At 37.8% G+C, this 17,771-nt stretch overlaps 1 protein-coding gene across 1 annotated transcript; it reads left to right on the top strand.

Annotated features, from left to right (window-relative positions):
- Positions 1-13,653: 13,653 nt before the first annotated feature.
- Positions 13,654-17,630, top strand: LOC147626796 (putative cytokinin riboside 5'-monophosphate phosphoribohydrolase LOGL10). Its single transcript, XM_086816095.1, has 7 exons — positions 13,654-13,962; positions 14,212-14,309; positions 14,577-14,607; positions 14,870-14,969; positions 16,135-16,205; positions 16,492-16,635; positions 17,185-17,630. Exons 1-7 carry the CDS (start codon positions 13,816-13,818, stop codon positions 17,260-17,262), a joined length of 669 nt encoding a protein of 222 aa, XP_086672221.1. The 5' UTR covers positions 13,654-13,815; the 3' UTR covers positions 17,263-17,630.
- The last annotated feature ends 141 nt before the right edge of the window (positions 17,631-17,771 follow it).

Raw genomic sequence — 17,771 nt, 5'->3', positions numbered from 1 at the left:
GAGCCAAAGAGGTCGTGGTAATTAGCAAAGGCAACATAATGATACACGAGGCTATTTTTACTATGGTAAGCCTGGGCATGTGTAAGCAGATTGCTATAAGAAGCAGAGTGACATGCAAAATGGAAAAGTGCAACAAACAACTATGCATCCTCTGAGAATAATGAGAGGTTGTTTGTTATGCAACATGTGGTTAATGCTGTGTCTGGAAATGATGTAGCAGCATGTAAGAATGACATATGGTATGTTGATTCGGGTACTTCAAACCACATGACAAGTCATGGTGAGTGGTTCAAGGAAATGAAGAGTCTTGAAAGACCATGTTTTGTTGAAACAGGGGATGACACTGCTTATCCGATTGCCAATGTTGGAGATGTGCCATTGCCTATGCAGGATAGTAAAGTGAAGTACCTTACAGATGTACTTCATGTTCCGAACATTACAAAGAATTGGTTTTTGTTGGCTAGATGATTGAGCAGGGTTTCCAGGTTCGGTTTAACCCCGATGGTTGTTATGTAGAAGACTCTAAAGATAAGTGTAGGTTGGTTGCAAAAAGGCAACAGAGTGGGTAGAATGTTTACATTGAATGTAAATATGCCTGAAGGGAGTGCTGTAATGTTTGCAAATGGTTCAAGAGTTGTTGCAAATACAAACATTTGGCATAAGAGAAATGGGTATATAAATGTGCAAAGGATGAAGTCTATGATGCAGACTAAAGAAATTGTGACAGGGCTATCTAAGTTTAAAGTTGAAGGTATGCAGAAAGCTTGTGAAGCATGTCAATTTGGAAAGCAAACAAAACATGTATTTCCACATGACAGAAATGTGAGCAGGAAGGTGCTAGATGTTGTGCATTCAGATGTATGGGGTCTTGCGAAGACTATCTATGGGTGGTTGCAGGTACTACGTAACATTCATTGATGACCACACAAGGAAAGTGTGGGTGTATTTCATGAAGGAGAAGAGTGAAGTGTTTACTAATTTTCAGAATTTCAGAGTTATGGCTGAAAAATAAACAGGAAAGCATGTGACGTGCCTAAAGAGGGGAAGAATACTTATCCAATGAGTTTTCTAAATTCTTGCAAAAGAATGGCATTTAGAGACAATTTACATGTAGATACACTCCGCAGTAAAATGGGGTTGCTGAGCAGAAAAATAGGCACATTACAGAGATAGCACGAGAATTGCAGAGAAGAATATGCCACATAGCTATTGGGCTGAGGCTGTGGGCTGAGGCTGTGTCTATAGCAGTTTATATCATGAACATGACTCCTACTGCAGCCATATATGATGTAACGCTAGAGGAGAGGTTTACTGGCAGGAAACTTGATTTGTCTCACTTGAAAGTTTTTGGATGTATTGCATATGTGCATGTGCATGTGCCAGATGAGTTACGTACCAAGCTGGATCCAAAGGTAAAAAAAATGTGTGTTTATTGGGTATTCCCTCGAGCAAAAGGGATATAGATGTTTTAATCCTTCTACACATGAATTGAGGTGAGGGTAAGCAAGGATGTAGTATTTGATGAGATTAGTTGGTATGCTGTTGAAAAAGATGTTGGGGCTAATGTAAGTGGAAATGTGGTTATACAAAATGCAAGTCAGCAATCACAGTCATTGAGTGGATTAGGAGAGTCCTCATCTAGTAGTTCTATTGATAGACCATGGAGTGGCAGGTTGCGTCATAATTCCAGTCCTGAAAAATGTAGTTGGTACATCACATAAAGGCAAAGAGAAAGTGATTGAGCCCCTTGGTATGCCTGATATTTCTACAGGGCATTCTCTTGTTGATGGAGATTCTAGTGGCTCAGAGATGAGCCTTGATGAGGAGCTTGGGATTCCAGCCAATGAGGAAACTTGGTGTGAAGAAGGCTATGGAAGCCATGAATGCAAAGTTACGAAGATCTGGAAGACTCAAAAATTCCGTGCAGGGGTTGACTTATGATGGTTATGTGGCACATCACTATGCATATATGGCAAAAGTTGTGCAGGTTGTTGTAGAACCCACATGTTTTGATGAGGCTATTGGAAATGTGTGTTGGGAGAAATATATGGATGAGGAGATGGATACATTGTATGGAAATAAGACTTGGGATTTAGTGCCATTGCCTAAAGGCAAGAAAGCCATTTGCTGTAAGTGGGTGTATAAGGTGAAACATAACAATGATGGTAGCATAACTAGGTACAAGGCTAGATTGGTAGCCAAAGGATATGCGCAGACACATGGGATTGATTATGAGGGAGACATTTTCCCCAGTTGCAAAGATGGCAACTGTGAGAGTTGTGATTGCGGTGGCTCCAGCTAAGGCTGGTTTTTACATCAAATGGATGTAAAAAATGCATTCTTACGTGGTGACTTGCAAGAAGAGGTGTATATGGATCAGCCACCAGGTTTTGAGGATACAGGTCACCCAGAGTATGTATGTAAGCTTCGTAAGGCCTTGTATGGACTGAAGCAAGCTCCACAAGCATGGTATGACAAGATTTTTGAGTATCTTGTCACTATTGGTTTTTATATGACAGATGCAGATCACTCTTTGTATGTGCGCAAGAGTGATAAGGGTATTGTGATCAACACCACATATGTAGATGATCTTATTATTGGGGGCGACAACTTGGAAGAGATTGAGCATGTGAAAAGTCTTCTCAAAAGGAAGTTTGAGATGAAGGATTTGGGAGATATGTGCTATTTTTTGGGAATTGAGGTCATTCGCACACCTGAGGACTGTCACAGAGATAGTATGCATTAAACATGTTGTCCAAGTATGGGATGGCTAGTTGTAAGCCAATCTTCGTGCCATTAGATCAAAATGGCAAGCTTAACGGATGTAGGTCATGTGTTGGAGGATCCCACAATGTACAGGAAGATTGTGGAGAGTTTGATGTATGTCACGCGATTAGCAAGCTAGATTTGAGCTACACTATTGGCTTAGAGAGCCAATTTATGCAGGTTCTACACAAACCACGTCTTGACAGTGTGCAACGCACACTTCGGTACTTGAGGGTCACTATTGATTATGCATTGTTTTATGCAGCAAGTGTACCATTGGAGCTATATGGGTACGCAGATGTAGATTGGGCAGGTAGCATCTCAGAGACAGGAGATCTACCAGTGGATTTATGTTTTCATTGGGGAGTGCTGCTGTGACATGGAGCAAAAAGAAGCAGCCCATAGTTACCTTGTCGAGTACAGAGGCAGAGTAGTATAGAGGAAATGCGGTGGCAGCATGTGAGGTAGCTTGGTTATGCAAGCTGATTTGGGGTTGCATGTGGAGAGAGATTGTCATATATTGTGACAATCTTATCAGTATATAGTTGGCCAAGAACCGAGTTTTTCATGCGCGGATGAAACACATTGAGGTGTGTTACCACTTCATGAGAGAGAGAGAGAGTCTTGGCAAGAGCGACATAGACTTGGCCTATGTCAGCACACACAGGATCAGGTCATTGACATCTTTACGAAGGCCTTGGGAGCTGAGAAGCTTCGCAGATTTCGAGATATGTTTGCAGTTCATGAGCTGGAGTTGAGCTTGAGGGGGAGTGTTGAGATGTCAAGCTCAATGTAAGCTCACACTCACGAGGCACCTGCATGACTGTTTAACATTTATATCACTGGCGGGTTTGGTAGCTGGAACCGACATATCTTCGCAGATTCGACAGCTGGACTACACTGACTAGTCCACATCTACCCACTCCTCTTAGCGTGTTCACATTATGGACCGCTTATATATACTCTATTATGTTTGTTAGTCACTTTATCTTCTTTGTATACCTCTTTTTTTGTGTGAAGAAGGAGAACTTTCAGCCTCTCACCTTGTGTATTCTCTTCTAGGGTTTGTATGAGTGTGTGTGTGCTTGCAAGAGCTCAAGCTCTCTTCTCCCCTGCATCTTTTCATTATCATTCAAGTAAATTTTCTACATAGATTTTAAGGCCCTTGGAACACCTCAATTCATTTTCCACAACTTTAATTTTGACTTCTTATAAGATGTGTTCTCTCTAGTATTCCTTGACCACTCCCTTGATGATGCTAATGATCTTATGCAAGCCTTGCTTCATATATTCTTTCTCATTTACAACAATTGATTCTTTATATGGATTCTCTAGCCATTTTCTAGTGTTTTGAGGAAATATTATAATTCATGAAGTCGCTCCTTGAGTGTGGTGATGCCTTCTTTGAGTCTTTTGATTTGTTCATGCAAGTAAATGGGCCACTCAGTTGTCAATTTAACACACGCCTTCTTGGCAACACCAAAGCGCTTGAAAAGGAGAGATTTGGCAATTTTAAATAGAAAGAATCTGCATTGTGTGTAAATCCATTTTTAATTATTTCCCTTTATAAGTAACTCAATCAAGTTATGTGGTCATCGACAGTATCCCAAGTGGAAAGGGTGGTAGCTTGGTCAAGTTATCTCCCAAACGTCTAGTGACCACTTGGGATGATGCGATTGGAAGTATAACTCGATCGAGTTATGTTAACGGTGTCCCATCTGCACAACACGATCCTAAAGTGAGGACCCTTATTGTACAACCACCGATGGAGGACTAGCCTTTGTTAACAAAATTTTTTGGGTCAAGTTATAGAGTTGAGTATTGTTGGAAGGTCAAAGGTGGTAAAGGTAAAGAGAGGTTACTTTGCTAACAAGATGTTAATTTGATTTGTTTAGCCATGTACAGGGGTATGGTTCCTTTTCTACACTTATCACATTAGTCATCATAAAGGAGCTTGAAGATAGAGGTGTGAAACTACTAGAAACCAAAGGAGCCGATTCCCCACTCTCTTATATGAACTAGAAAAGACCCCACTTCAAAACAATTTCTTTTTCCAATCAAAAGTTTCCTCCCAATATTACCTCAAGTATATCACTTTTCAATTTCACTATTTTCTTGTTTTCATTTTTATTTTCAAACAAAAAAATTGTATCACCCTTTTATAAATATAGCCTTATAAATAGATGCTATATTGTAAGGGCCCCTATTTGGAGCTGATTCCCCAGTCTCTTATATGAACTAGAAAATACCCCACTTCAACACAACTTCTTTTTCCAATCAAAAGTTTCCTCCTAATACCTCAAATATATCACTTTTAAATTTTGTTATTTTCTCGCTTCCATTTTAATTTTCAAGCACAAAATTGTATCACCCATTTAGGAATATATCCTTATAAATAGATGCTATGCAGTAAGGGCAATAGGGCAGTTTCTTTTTGCTTTGGGTCCACCCGCCCCTATTTGGGAATGGTAACTTATTAGACTAAAATGCACATTGAAGTTTTTATTACTAATAGATAAAAAAAACTTAAAGTGAACATTTTCATGGATACAAGTCTGTTTCTAACTTTAAAAATTAGACACCCTAAATAGTAATTACTTGATAGGCATATGTATTGTTCATGAAACTTATGGGGTCTAAAAAAGAGCCTCTTTTATGACTTCATGTGGAAATTAATCACTAAATTGCCACATATAGTGTCTTAATTCTATTGTAGACTTCTTATGTATTATATTGTATTGAAACAAGTGTTGATGTCAAAATCTATATCATATGCGAGCTTGTTGCATAATACAATCACTCGTATTTTTTACATTATGCATGCACAATATCTTATCATGAAAATTTTGCAGGATATAATATTTTTGTCTCCAAACACATCTACACTTAACCAATAAAATTTATGCCATTGCTTTCTAGGTGATCACTAAAATCCATTGATTTAGACATCTAGTTTCCATATATAGGTTTTGAATTTGCAAAGATTTATGAAGTTGTTGATATCATTTTTTTGTATATGAAAGAATAACTAATAATTTAACACAAAATAGACACCTTGTCATTATATACTTGTGACTTATGAAGGATTGAAAAGAAAGTAAAATTAACTTTGGTTAGGTTTGCAATCTGATAAGTCAACTTAAATGCATATATTAGCAACAACATTATTAACTAGACTTATATATATTTCCCCATGAATTAAACAAGAAAGTGTATAAATTTAAATACTATGAAAAAATTATTTTTAGTATGATACCAATGTTCTTGTGCATATGCAAAGTAATGATTTTGCATGTGTCATGCCCCTTATGTGCCAAATTGATCAACCCTTTTTTATATTGAATGTGTTAAGTGTCATAAATTAACAATACAATTTGATGGTGGAATTAATGGGCAAGAATGAGTGTGTTTTTATTATGCCTCTATGTGAAATTTATATAAAAACATTAGAAACTATGCTATAAAATTACTACATTTGTGGCACATCTAACATTGATAAAAAAATTTAAGGAATATTATTTTATATTTTTAATTGCATATATCGTGATCTATAAATGCCTCTTTGATCTATGAAAAACATCCTTTTTGCATTTCTTTTGAAAAAATCTAGAATCTTCAATGCTCTTAACTATTTTGTCCATGAGCATGTTAATATATGATAAAGAACTTGATGTACACATAGCCCACAAATGGGCGGCTGGTTGCTTCATGAAATCATGTTTATAATAAACTTTTTAGAATCTAAAGAATTTATGCTTTCCTACCTTGATGAAAGCTTAAAGTTAGTTATGACATGCTATTGTGGGTAATCAAACTCTCGGAGTAAACATGTGGTTTTTTGTAGGTAAATTCAAGGGGCATGACTTCTAAGATTTATTTAACATATGTATGCCACCACAACTTGAATATAAAATAAACTTACAAATTTTCTTTCTTAATGTGAATGTAATCAATATTCACTCCATTAGTCAAATATGTAAATGTAATCAATATTCCCTCCATTAGTAAAATGTGATTGTCCCCTCCTTTCATGTTGACATTCTTGAGCAATTCTCGTGTAATAGACATTATGTTTTTGTTTAAAATTCAATTAAAGATTGGAAATGTTTTTTTAACACAAGAGAAACAATGAAGGACTTACTTGGAGAATAAGTTTTTTTTCTTTATAAATTTTTTTTAAAAGAAATCTCTCCATAACTTTAATGCTTCATGATTAAGGAAGGTGGGAAAAAGTCTATAGATGCTAAGAAGCTAGACGTTGACTTACGACTTTAGTTTTTTTAACATAAAGCTTATTAAAGGACTCATCATGAATGCATGTTTTCTATAATGTTGCCACTATTTCACATAAATCTAGAACTTTTGATCTAGAACTTTTCCTAGCACTTTCCTTATTAGAGAGACTTTAACAAAAATCTTTCCTTTTTAATCACTCAAATATCAAAAATTGTATCCTATGAAGTAAGATGGGTTTTATTCATATATTTTGTAAAACTTTAGTTCTTAAATATGAGACATACAATGTGTCATTACCATACTCTCTCTCTCTCTCTCTCTCTCTCTCTCTCTCTCTCTCTCTCTCTCTCTCTCACACACACACACACACACATAAATATTAGAAGGAAATAATGAGAAACTTCTAAGGAAGACTTTTGAACAGGTTCACCCTAATCTAGATGTAGCTTTTAACACTAGCCTTTTAAAGAAAAAATATTTTTTGTGGCTTTGAGATACTTTTGCAAAAAAAAAATCCATTTCTCTTAGATCCATTTAAAAAACCATATTTCTCCATGGTCATATTTTAATCACTTTTCTATAAAAATGTTTAAGTTTTTTAGTATTAATTTAAAATCACTTTGAGTAATTATTCAAGTAGGTTAAAACTATAATTGAAGAAATTTTTTATTTTTATATGTAAATTTGGCAATTATCCTCCATGAGTTGAAGAAATAGTTTATTTTATACTACACATACACACGCGCGTGCATGCGTGCACAAACACACACATGCACAAATAGAAGTCTAAATTTATAAAGGTTTACACATACATGCGTGTGCACACATACAACACGGTATATATACATGTTTACATTTAGTCACGTGCATATGTACATAGAGACATACATCCATATGTCAACGCATACATATACATAGATATAGTGCACATAAACACATACATCTACATCCATATGTGCATGTATTCATGTACATTTTTCATGTTTAGACAGATGCATGCAAGTGCAAAGATATGCATTTTAGTGGTTCTTCGGCCTTACACACACACACACACACACACATACACACATGCATGCACACATGTACATAAGTACACACTTACACATGCGCACGCACACACACACACACACACACACACAACACACACACACACACACACACACACTCAAGTTTGCTATATATGTGAATATAGACACACATCATACATCAATACATGCACGCATGCACACACACATGCACATACATACACACACATGCATGTGTACGTGCACATACATATACACACACACATGCATGTGCGTGCACATATACACACATACATACTTTGTGACTAAGAGAATGCATATTGTGCATGATGGTTTTTGTCAACCCTATGAAGTGCGATGAACGTTTTGTGGTATCTCGAGACTTGCTATATCTCGGCCTCGACTAAGTGGTAGTATCTTAAACTACTACTGCTTAACCTTAGCTAGTCTAGTTAGATTGTCTCCACCTCCTAATACTTGTTACCTAGGATGCAACTATGGGTCTTGCCGTCTCCTAACCATCTCACCACATTTGGCCACTATCCCCACCAGTGTTTAATTGGAATTGCTAGGGTCACTCGGTTACGCACCACAACGGCTACTCCTCGTCATCTAGGGGGCTTACAAAATAGAGCACATTTGTCATCCACAAAGTAACAACACGAGGGTAGAGCATTGAGCAAATGCTTTTCCAACACGTCCTCTCAATGTCCACCCGTAGGAACTACCTCTTTGGTCCAATGCTGAGTTGATGAACATGTTGCTTTTTAGCAAATCTCTCCCAAGAGCCTATGTAAAAACATCTACACAATTCTTTGTCTTTTGGTTGTAGACAAGCTCCAGCTCTCCATCCATGAAAAGATCATGTACGTTATAATAATGTATTTTAATATACTCTATAGGAGAAAGCACCATTGTATGCTGCTTCTTATTGATAAAACTGCTGACTTGCACTCAGCCATGCCAAATGCCTTCAAAATTTCTCTTACATACTTTTGCTAAGAAATCAAGATTCCATCAGACTCTTCCAAAACTCAATCCCCAAATAGAAATGCATAAGCCCAAGGTCTATCTTTTGAAACTCTGAACTCAACATCTCTTGTGTCTGTTAGATCTTCTCTTCATGGTTCCCTGTCACATAATGAATGAGGTCATCCACCTATAGGATAATGATCATATGCATGCCCTCCTAAGAGAATATATATATAAATTTACATTGTCCAGGCTTTTAGAAAGACCAATACTTACAAAGAAAGCATCTATCTATTGGTACCATACCCAAGGAACTTGTTTCAGCCCATACAATGCCTTTTGGAGTAAGGGGCTTGTTTTAGTCCATACAATGCCTTTCGAAGTCCACGTTGTTTTCTAAACTAAGTATCTTAAACCTGCATGGATGCACCACATAAACTTTCCCTTGAGATGGCCATTTAGAAATACTGACTATAATACCTACCACTTACTATGAGCACGAACAAGGCTAGTATTATATGAATAGTGGTCAATTTAGCTGTGGGGATGAATGTATCCTAGAACTCAAACCCTTCACATTGTGCAAAACCCTTTACCATGAGCCTTGCCTTGTTCTTCCAATGTACCATCAGACTTGTACTTGGCCTTCCAAACCCGCTTGGTGCCAATAACTTTCTATTTTTTGCAAGAGAATCTATAATATCCCAAGTGTGGTTTCTCATGATTAAGTCATACTATGACATACTCTGAGTGCATGCCCCCCTCCAATTTGGATCTACTGATGCTTCATCCAAGTTCGCTGGCTCCTATACTTTCTTTATCTCAACCATCAAAGCCATATAGGATCCCTATATGTGGTGTTGCATGCTTCTCTTCTTCATCATCTGATGAATCCACCTCTTGTGGAGTTGGTACTATCATCAATAGTGGTGGTTGTGTCTCCTTGGCTACTTTTTCATTGAAGGATAGTGTAGATGGAGCCTTCTCCTCTATAGCTAATGTAGGTTGTTCCTTGAACACCACATCACGACTAATAATTATCTTCTTTGTATTTGGGCCTTATAGTCATGCAACTGAAGGTTTCTAAATAGAATAAGATTCTTGAGGTGTCATGCCCTTTACTATACAGAACTAGTATATATAAAGTGCCCAAGGTCGGCATGGATGAAGGCTTCCTTGCTGGCACTGAGAAGATATCTTCAAGAACCTCTTGTGATTGAACACATCAATCAAGTTGTAGTCTAAACTTTTGAAGTTGGTGCATTTTTGAGTTACATCTAGCTTGGACTATCCTTCTTGGGACCTACGGGAATAGGAGGGCCCATATCATCGCATATGCCGACATTAGCAATACAATTTTCTTAGGTTCATCATAGTTGCAGATGTCATATGATTGTATTGATTCTCCTTTAATAAATTGTTTGAATTTGGGCAAGTCTTGTAATTCTAGAGGGCACATATCCCAATTGTGTTCACCCATGAACATGCTTTGCTTGGGTGGAGGCTCCACACATTCCAGTTGTGTTCACCCATGAACACACTTTGCTTGGGTGGAGGCTCCACAGTTTGGCCTTTCCCTCCACACACCATAACTTTGTGGATATCCTCCTAATTAGCCAATTTACAGAAACCCCTCGTAAATTAAATTCTCCTTTTACTTGCCCTTAGAGGATCCTTTCCAGCAATTAGGCAACCTCCAAGCGTGAATGGTGTGAGCTCATATCCTTGAAGGCACCTTTTCCAATCTGTCATGCTTTGATGTGGTAGCATGCTTAGTCATCATAAGTTCAACTCTATGAGTATCAAGCTTGCTATGCATGTCTTTGAAGTTTAAACACTCAACTGTAAAACTTGCACTAGAGTGCCTTGCACCATCTATTCAGTGAAAGCTAAGGTGAGAAAGACTCCAGTCTATGGTATATCATATATGTATGGATTATGTTGAGAAGGTAGGGCAAATAAATCATTACATGCTGTTGTGCTTGAGAATCGAGTAGTTGGAAATTGCAGTTGAATGTTCTGCTGCGAGGATTATTTATTCCCCCGAAAGATCAGCTTCAAAGTTCAAATTTCACAATGATGTACAATTGTGGCATATCTAAAAAGCCTTGAGATTAGATTTTGCACAAGCCCACACAGCGGGATTGACTCTTGGGAGTTGGGATTTTACAAATGGAATCGATCTGTGGAACTGGCCTCGTGATGTGTGCGTGCGCGTGTGTGGGGTGTGCGTGTGTGGGTGGGGGTGGTAATATTTCACCGGGAGGGAGAGACGTTAAATCTTTCCAATGATTTTGCAGATTGTACTAAATTGTAGTTTCGTGTGGTGCAATGCGACGTAGGTTCCTGGTAGTGTACACCCACCACCCCATGCCAGGCGTGGACAGACGCACTGCACTGGTGGAGATATAGTCTGGATAATTACCTTTTAACGGGCCACGGCCTTCTGGTAACGCCGGTTCACCGTACCGTACTTTAGGCGTTGTAGCTTATCTTAACTAATAAACATATTACATAATATACAATAATATGATATGATAAAACAATTCCATGCAGGATTACCCTTAATACTTGCCCCTAGCTCTATCTCTACACTAGTATTCTCCACTATTCTTACCCATGTGTCACTCTCTCTTGCCATCTCATTTTGCCACGTGCCAAGAGTGTACAAGGGGGGACAGACTACTTGTAAGGGAGGACAGACTACTTGTAACGTGTCACTCTCTGTGACCATCTCATTTTGCCACATGGCAAAAGTGTACGAAGGGAACAGACTACTTGCAGCATTGCAGTCGTTCCCACTAGGTTAATTTATCCTCCTCCCTAAACCTCTCACATATATTGATCAAGGTGTCCAAGTATAATTTATCATACTCGCACCCTATCACCACCTTTCACACCTAATATTGACCAAGGTGTCTAATCTTGGGCTACCTTTTGATGGGCAATCTTGCCCCTTCAAAAAAAGGACGATACATGAAATTCGACGAGCAAAGAGTTGGTCCGCCAAATCCATAACATATATGTCTTTCTTCCCCCGTTCTCAAATGTCCCCTTTCCCTTTGTACAAGCAAGTACACAATTGATTTAAGGTGGATGCTTCAATTGGCATCTTTTGGAACTTCTAAGGTGCCCTTACACAGGCCTTCATTCTTAAAATGTTCAAAATTGGCTATGACAACTATCAAAAAGCAAGCTTGGTGTAGACTATCACGAGGGCATATTGCTTTTAGTCAAGTATATCTACCAATTCAGTTACATGGATGATGGATTCAAGGTGCAAACCAAGGACCTCATGAACGATCTAGAGCTAATGTTGAAATAGTATTTGATGTTCATGAAGTTAATGTTGAGTATTTGACGTTGATCTAGAGCTAACATTGAAACAATATTTGACATTGATGAAGTTAATGCACCAAATATACCAGGGCATTATTGTTGATAAATTTGAGGTGAGGTACCGTGGCACAAAAGATCCATGGTATATATGAACTAAGGAAGAGTGTGGTGATGGTGTCCCATATGATGATTGATCCATGCTAGTAAAGGTGGGCTAGTGTGCAAACATGAAGGAACATAAATGATTGATGGAGGTGCCGATCAAGTAGAAATGTAGAAGTTACCTCCAAAACATAATCACAGTGAAATTACAATAGTTGATGCCATCAAGATTATTTGAGCCAAGTTGCAAAACATGGCATGAAATGTAGAGGTTACCTCCAAAACATAATCAAAATGAAATTATAGTAGTTGATGGCATCAAGATTATTCGCTTTTGAACCAAGTTGCAAAACATGACATGAAATGTCCAATGGAGTTGATGGCATCCAAAGCTCAAAACATGCGCACCAAGGATCAAGAGGTACTGATGAAACTGAGCCCAAGTCCAATTTAAACACAACAAGGACGATCCAAAGTGGTTGAGCCAAGAATCCAAATGTGTGATGGATGCCGCATTGGTGTACTATTCAAATATGCCACGAGGAGGATCTAGATTGGTGTACACAGTATCCAAAGGACACGATGTGGTGATTTAGAGGTGTAGATGAAGAAGAAACTATGAGACAATGGGGCCTTTGGCAAGGCATCCCATGAACTTCAACCTTGCATGCAATCCAAGCTGTGGTATTGTGCTCCCATTGTGTGAAGCATCCCCCCTAGTGCTTTACAACTCAGTAGCTTGGGATGGGAGGATAGTGAATGATGGATGGGTCATACATTTATGGCCTCAATGCTGGAAGTGGGAAACACAATGAAAAGTATGGATTTCCAAAATTTACAGGAGATCTTCCCCAGCCATGCTCATGGACCCTGGACATGCGAAAATCTAGTTCCCAGGGTTAGATGCGGAAAGGCCCTTAGAACCCATATGGCCTAGAGGTGGAAAAATGCCAACTCAGCTGCTACGTGGCGAATTTTTATTGTTAATTTTATTTATTTTTAGTGGTGGCCGTGATTCAAAAGCAAAAGCGGAGATTTTGGATTCCCCGAGAAAGGTTTCTTTTCACTAATCATTACTTTGCATGATTTGCACAAATAAGCAGCTTATTAGCAAAGTTCCATTGACTTGCAAAGCAGTACTGCCGCACACCATTAGCATTAATTCGTGTCTTGCGCTTTCGAATCTAAGGTCGAAAGATTTTTTTGTCCTCAAGTTTGCGTACTACACACAGATAGTGGACTTTCTTATTAAACTAGGTGGAGTATTCGGACATAAACGCTTTGTGATGAAAAACGCTGAGATCGCACGGCTCTCGTCTTCACACGCAACCAATCGAACGCTATATAACACAAGTCTGTGTGTGTGTGTGTACACATGGTAGATATGGAGCTCCATCATGATTCTCACGTTAACCTTGAGTCTAATCACTCCACTTTTAGGCGAATTTGTGTGTTCTGCGGAAGCAAGAGCGGCAACAAATCTGTGTTTAGCCAAGCTGCGCTTCAGTTGGGCAAAGAATTGGTAGGATTATGTTCATGCAATCTCCATAATCAAGCTACTGCAGCTGCAGCATACATACTTCTTTTATTAGTGCTTACTACTAATTTTCTCCTTGTCGAAATAACTAGTCTCATTAGTGCTTGATTATCTACTGCAGATGGAATGATTTGTTCTGATAAGATTCAATTAGGCGCTTTCTTTGCACCAATTGCTCATATGAATCTTGTTTTGATCTTTTTTATGTGATAATTATGAGTTTGATGAATGTAGGTGGAGCGAAAAATCGAGCTAGTCTATGGAGGCGGCAGCATTGGGTTAATGGGTCTCATCTCAAAAACTGTTTTCGAGGGAGGCTGCCATGTGATAGGGTATGCAACACATACACATTAGGACGCTAAAAAGTCTATCAAACAAGTGGTAGCAACCAAATCACACACACTTTTTGGTCACACACACACGCACAAAATCCAATTAAGCAACTATTAATCAGAATTTCACTACATATTAAAACGGAATATATCTTCTGTTTTTAAGTAGTATTAGCCTAATCGATTATAAGCACTTGAAGTGGTTGATTAAGTAGTTTCTCAACTGCTTTTTAACATGAACTAATTAACCAGTGACGTTGGTTGCAGGGTAATTCCAAAAGCGCTCACTTCACAACAGGTACTCCAACAGTGGAATAATATGTCAATATATCCAACTATAGCTGGAAAGTATGCAGTTGATCATAAGATCTACTAATCATGTAATTATGCGGTAGATTATGCTGATCAATATGATGGTACTAGATTATGCGATGTTGCTAGGGGTAAATTATGTTGTTTAGAGTTATTATGGGGTAGATTATGCTGTTTAGCGCATTGATATCTGGAATTAAGCACGGTGTACTCATTGTGCGCTTTATTTTGGTCAATTGGTTATGCAGATATCAGGGGAAGCGATAGGGGAGATGAGGGTGGTGGCGGACATGCACGAGAGGAAGGCAGAGATGGCACGCCAAGCGGATGCTTTCATCGCTCTCCCAGGCAAGCTGATCATTATGTTTACACCTTATTATAATTAATCAACGTATATATGCACGAAGTTAACTCTTTAAAATAAAAACATAATTAATCTATGTGCTTACAACATGTATGTAATTATGCATGCCGCATTGTGTTCATGTAGTGATAATGTATGCAAACCCTAGTGTACACGTAATTATGCATGTCTTAGTATCACTAGAATGATTTATGTAGTTATTGTGATCCCCCCCCTCGGGAGTCCTATCCAGCCCACCAATATGGGGCTTTGGTGGGTTGCTTGGTGGGCTGGATAGGACTCCCGAGGGGAGGCAGTTATAGGGGCGATCATGTATTTAAGCATGTCTCAACGTGATTAGATTAATCGACATTACTTTAGTTAATAATCCTTGCAAATATCATAAGCGTGCTCAATGTTGTAATGAGTATTCATGCAGTTAAAAATAAGCCTCGGAAACCTTAGTGTTCATGTGATTATGCTTGTCTTGATGTCGTTATGATCATATAGCTTTTCAAGCCGCAATTATGCATGTCTTGATCTTATGTTTCAAAAGTAAAAACCAGTACCATTTCTGTTAGATCTTATATGCAGGCAACATAATTGGTAGATCTAATAAAGTGTAGTGGACAGATTCTTAAAAATTACGCTACAGTTTTTTAATTAGTCCCGAAAATGAAAAAACTATCTTTCCAAATCCTGTGTATGGGAAAAGAGAGACACAATTCCTTTACAAAAGTATATTTGATTGAAAACTATACGTTTTAATGCTTGAAGGAATGTCAAGTTTTTGTACAATATATAATGTCACTTTTTACATGATTTTTGGTAAATATGGCTAAGGAGAGGCCGGATCATCGTAATTAAGAAAAATTAACACTTATGATAGTTAAAGCTATGCAGAGCCCGTGTAACTCTTTGTATTGTGTTGGCACATATCTCCCATGTAATAATTACTTATAATGTATTCTACACCTCCATTATTGTATCTACTTCATGTAAGTTGAATTGCTAGTCCTACTAAGTTTCATTCCATTGGGATAATGCATGAGGTTTGATATGCTGTAATTACTTGTGTATTGTTCACAAGTTTGATGTATTGTAACTGCAGCTTGTGTATTGTTCATATTAGGCTTAATATTGCATGCATTGGTGGTGTTGTTTGAATAGGTGGATATGGCACTCTTGAAGAATTGTTGGAGATGATAACGTGGTCCCAGCTTGGAATTCATGATAAGCCGGTAGTTCAATACTAAGCTTATCAGCAAACGATTTATTTGGACTTCAAATGCATAAATCAATATGATTACAATTATAACTAATTATTACTAAGCATACTTTTATTCTGTTGTATGAATACACCCAAGTTATGTGATCCCATTAACCATACTATTATTACCTTGAATTTCAAAAGCCCCCCCCCCCCCCCAAAAAATGGCAATTGCATGTTATGCCTGCTTCAAACTTCAAAATTAGTTGGAATAGTTAAATTAAAGAGAGAAATTATAATATGGTTGATTTAAACAGGTTGGGCTCTTGAACGTGGATGGGTACTACGATTCCCTCTTGGACTTGTTTGACAAGTTTGTAGAAGAGGGGTTTATGAAGGCCGGGGCAAGGCAAATTGTGGTGTCTGCACCCACTCCAAGCGAGCTCATCACCAAAATGCAGGTAAAAACCACTGATCCTTTTTAAAGACTCTCTTCTACCTTCCAATTTAATAATATTGATCATTTATAGACCTTTGCTTATGCTGAGCCGTTTGTATATATCTGTTGGTTTCCAACAATGTAATCTCTCAGAGGCTTTAATAATGCTCAAGAATAAGCAAAACGCAGGAATGGAAGCCGGAATACGAAAGGTCAATGGAAGGGATTTTTTCTTCTTATTTTTTAGAAATCCAAGATTTCTTTTCTCTCATCTCCTTGTGCCTTGGTTGTCCATGGTTAATATATAATAGATGTGTGTATTTATGAATGATAATGATATAAATTCTAAGTAATTATGTGTATGTATATGTATATATGTATGCATGCTTCATTGTATATTAGTTCTAATGCGTACAATATATACACAATTGCATGCAAAAAATACATTCATACACAACTGCACGCATAAATACAATGCACACATACATACATACTTAGTTCTAAATATACACAATTGCATGCATACGTACATAAATAACTGTTGAAGCTAATAAGACATTAAATTTTGCAGGAGTACGTGCCGGTTCATGACAGAGTGGCTCCACGCCAGAGCTGGGAAATCGAAAAGCTGGGCTTGATTTCCAATTGATTTTTTGTCAAAGAGTGTGCCAACATTCATTCATCAACCCTTTTGTTACTTCTTGTATATTATCTAATTTAGTACTGTACTTCAGCTGCCATGGCTTCTGCATTATGCTGCAAGCCTCTCAAAAGAGCTTGTTCTACTTAGCAAGCAAACTAGAAGGCGACGCATCAATTAATCGTGAAGCGACAAACTTGTGTAATTTAATATAATATATTTGCTACTTATCATAAGGTAGAAGAGATAGTGAAAAGGCTCCCTTTGGGAAAAGATCTATTTTAAACCGTCTCTTCAGCTATTTAATTAGTTACCGTTTATGTACTAGTACATGTAAAAGCAAACCACAAAATAAAATAAAATCAAACCAGCTAACTATATCCAGTGGATTTACAGCATTTCCATTTCCATTTGTGACTTTTTATTTCTCAATTTTAAAAAAACGTACAATTTTTTTTTGAGTATGTAAAGCGTTGTTTTTTTAGCTCCAAATCTTGGAAATCGTCAAATTTCTAAAG

This window comes from Cibotium barometz, chromosome 21 (assembly GCF_041138505.1).
Source record: "Cibotium barometz isolate CiBa-2024 chromosome 21, ASM4113850v1, whole genome shotgun sequence".
In the NCBI taxonomy this organism is placed as follows: Eukaryota; Viridiplantae; Streptophyta; class Polypodiopsida; order Cyatheales; family Cibotiaceae; genus Cibotium; species Cibotium barometz.
The sequence above is the reverse complement of the archived record's forward strand: the minus strand, read 5'-3'. Positions and strand labels throughout refer to the sequence as shown.

Bases quoted from the DNA above. Each gene is read 5' to 3' on its own strand.
- LOC147626796 (XM_086816095.1), top strand. From the start codon at position 13,816: ATGGTAGATATGGAGCTCCATCATGATTCTCACGTTAACCTTGAGTCT. The intron at 13,963-14,211 runs GTAGGATTATGT...TGATGAATGTAG, and splicing joins TTCAGTTGGGCAAAGAATTG to GTGGAGCGAAAAATCGAGCT. The intron at 14,310-14,576 runs GTATGCAACACA...CGTTGGTTGCAG, and splicing joins GGAGGCTGCCATGTGATAGG to GGTAATTCCAAAAGCGCTCA.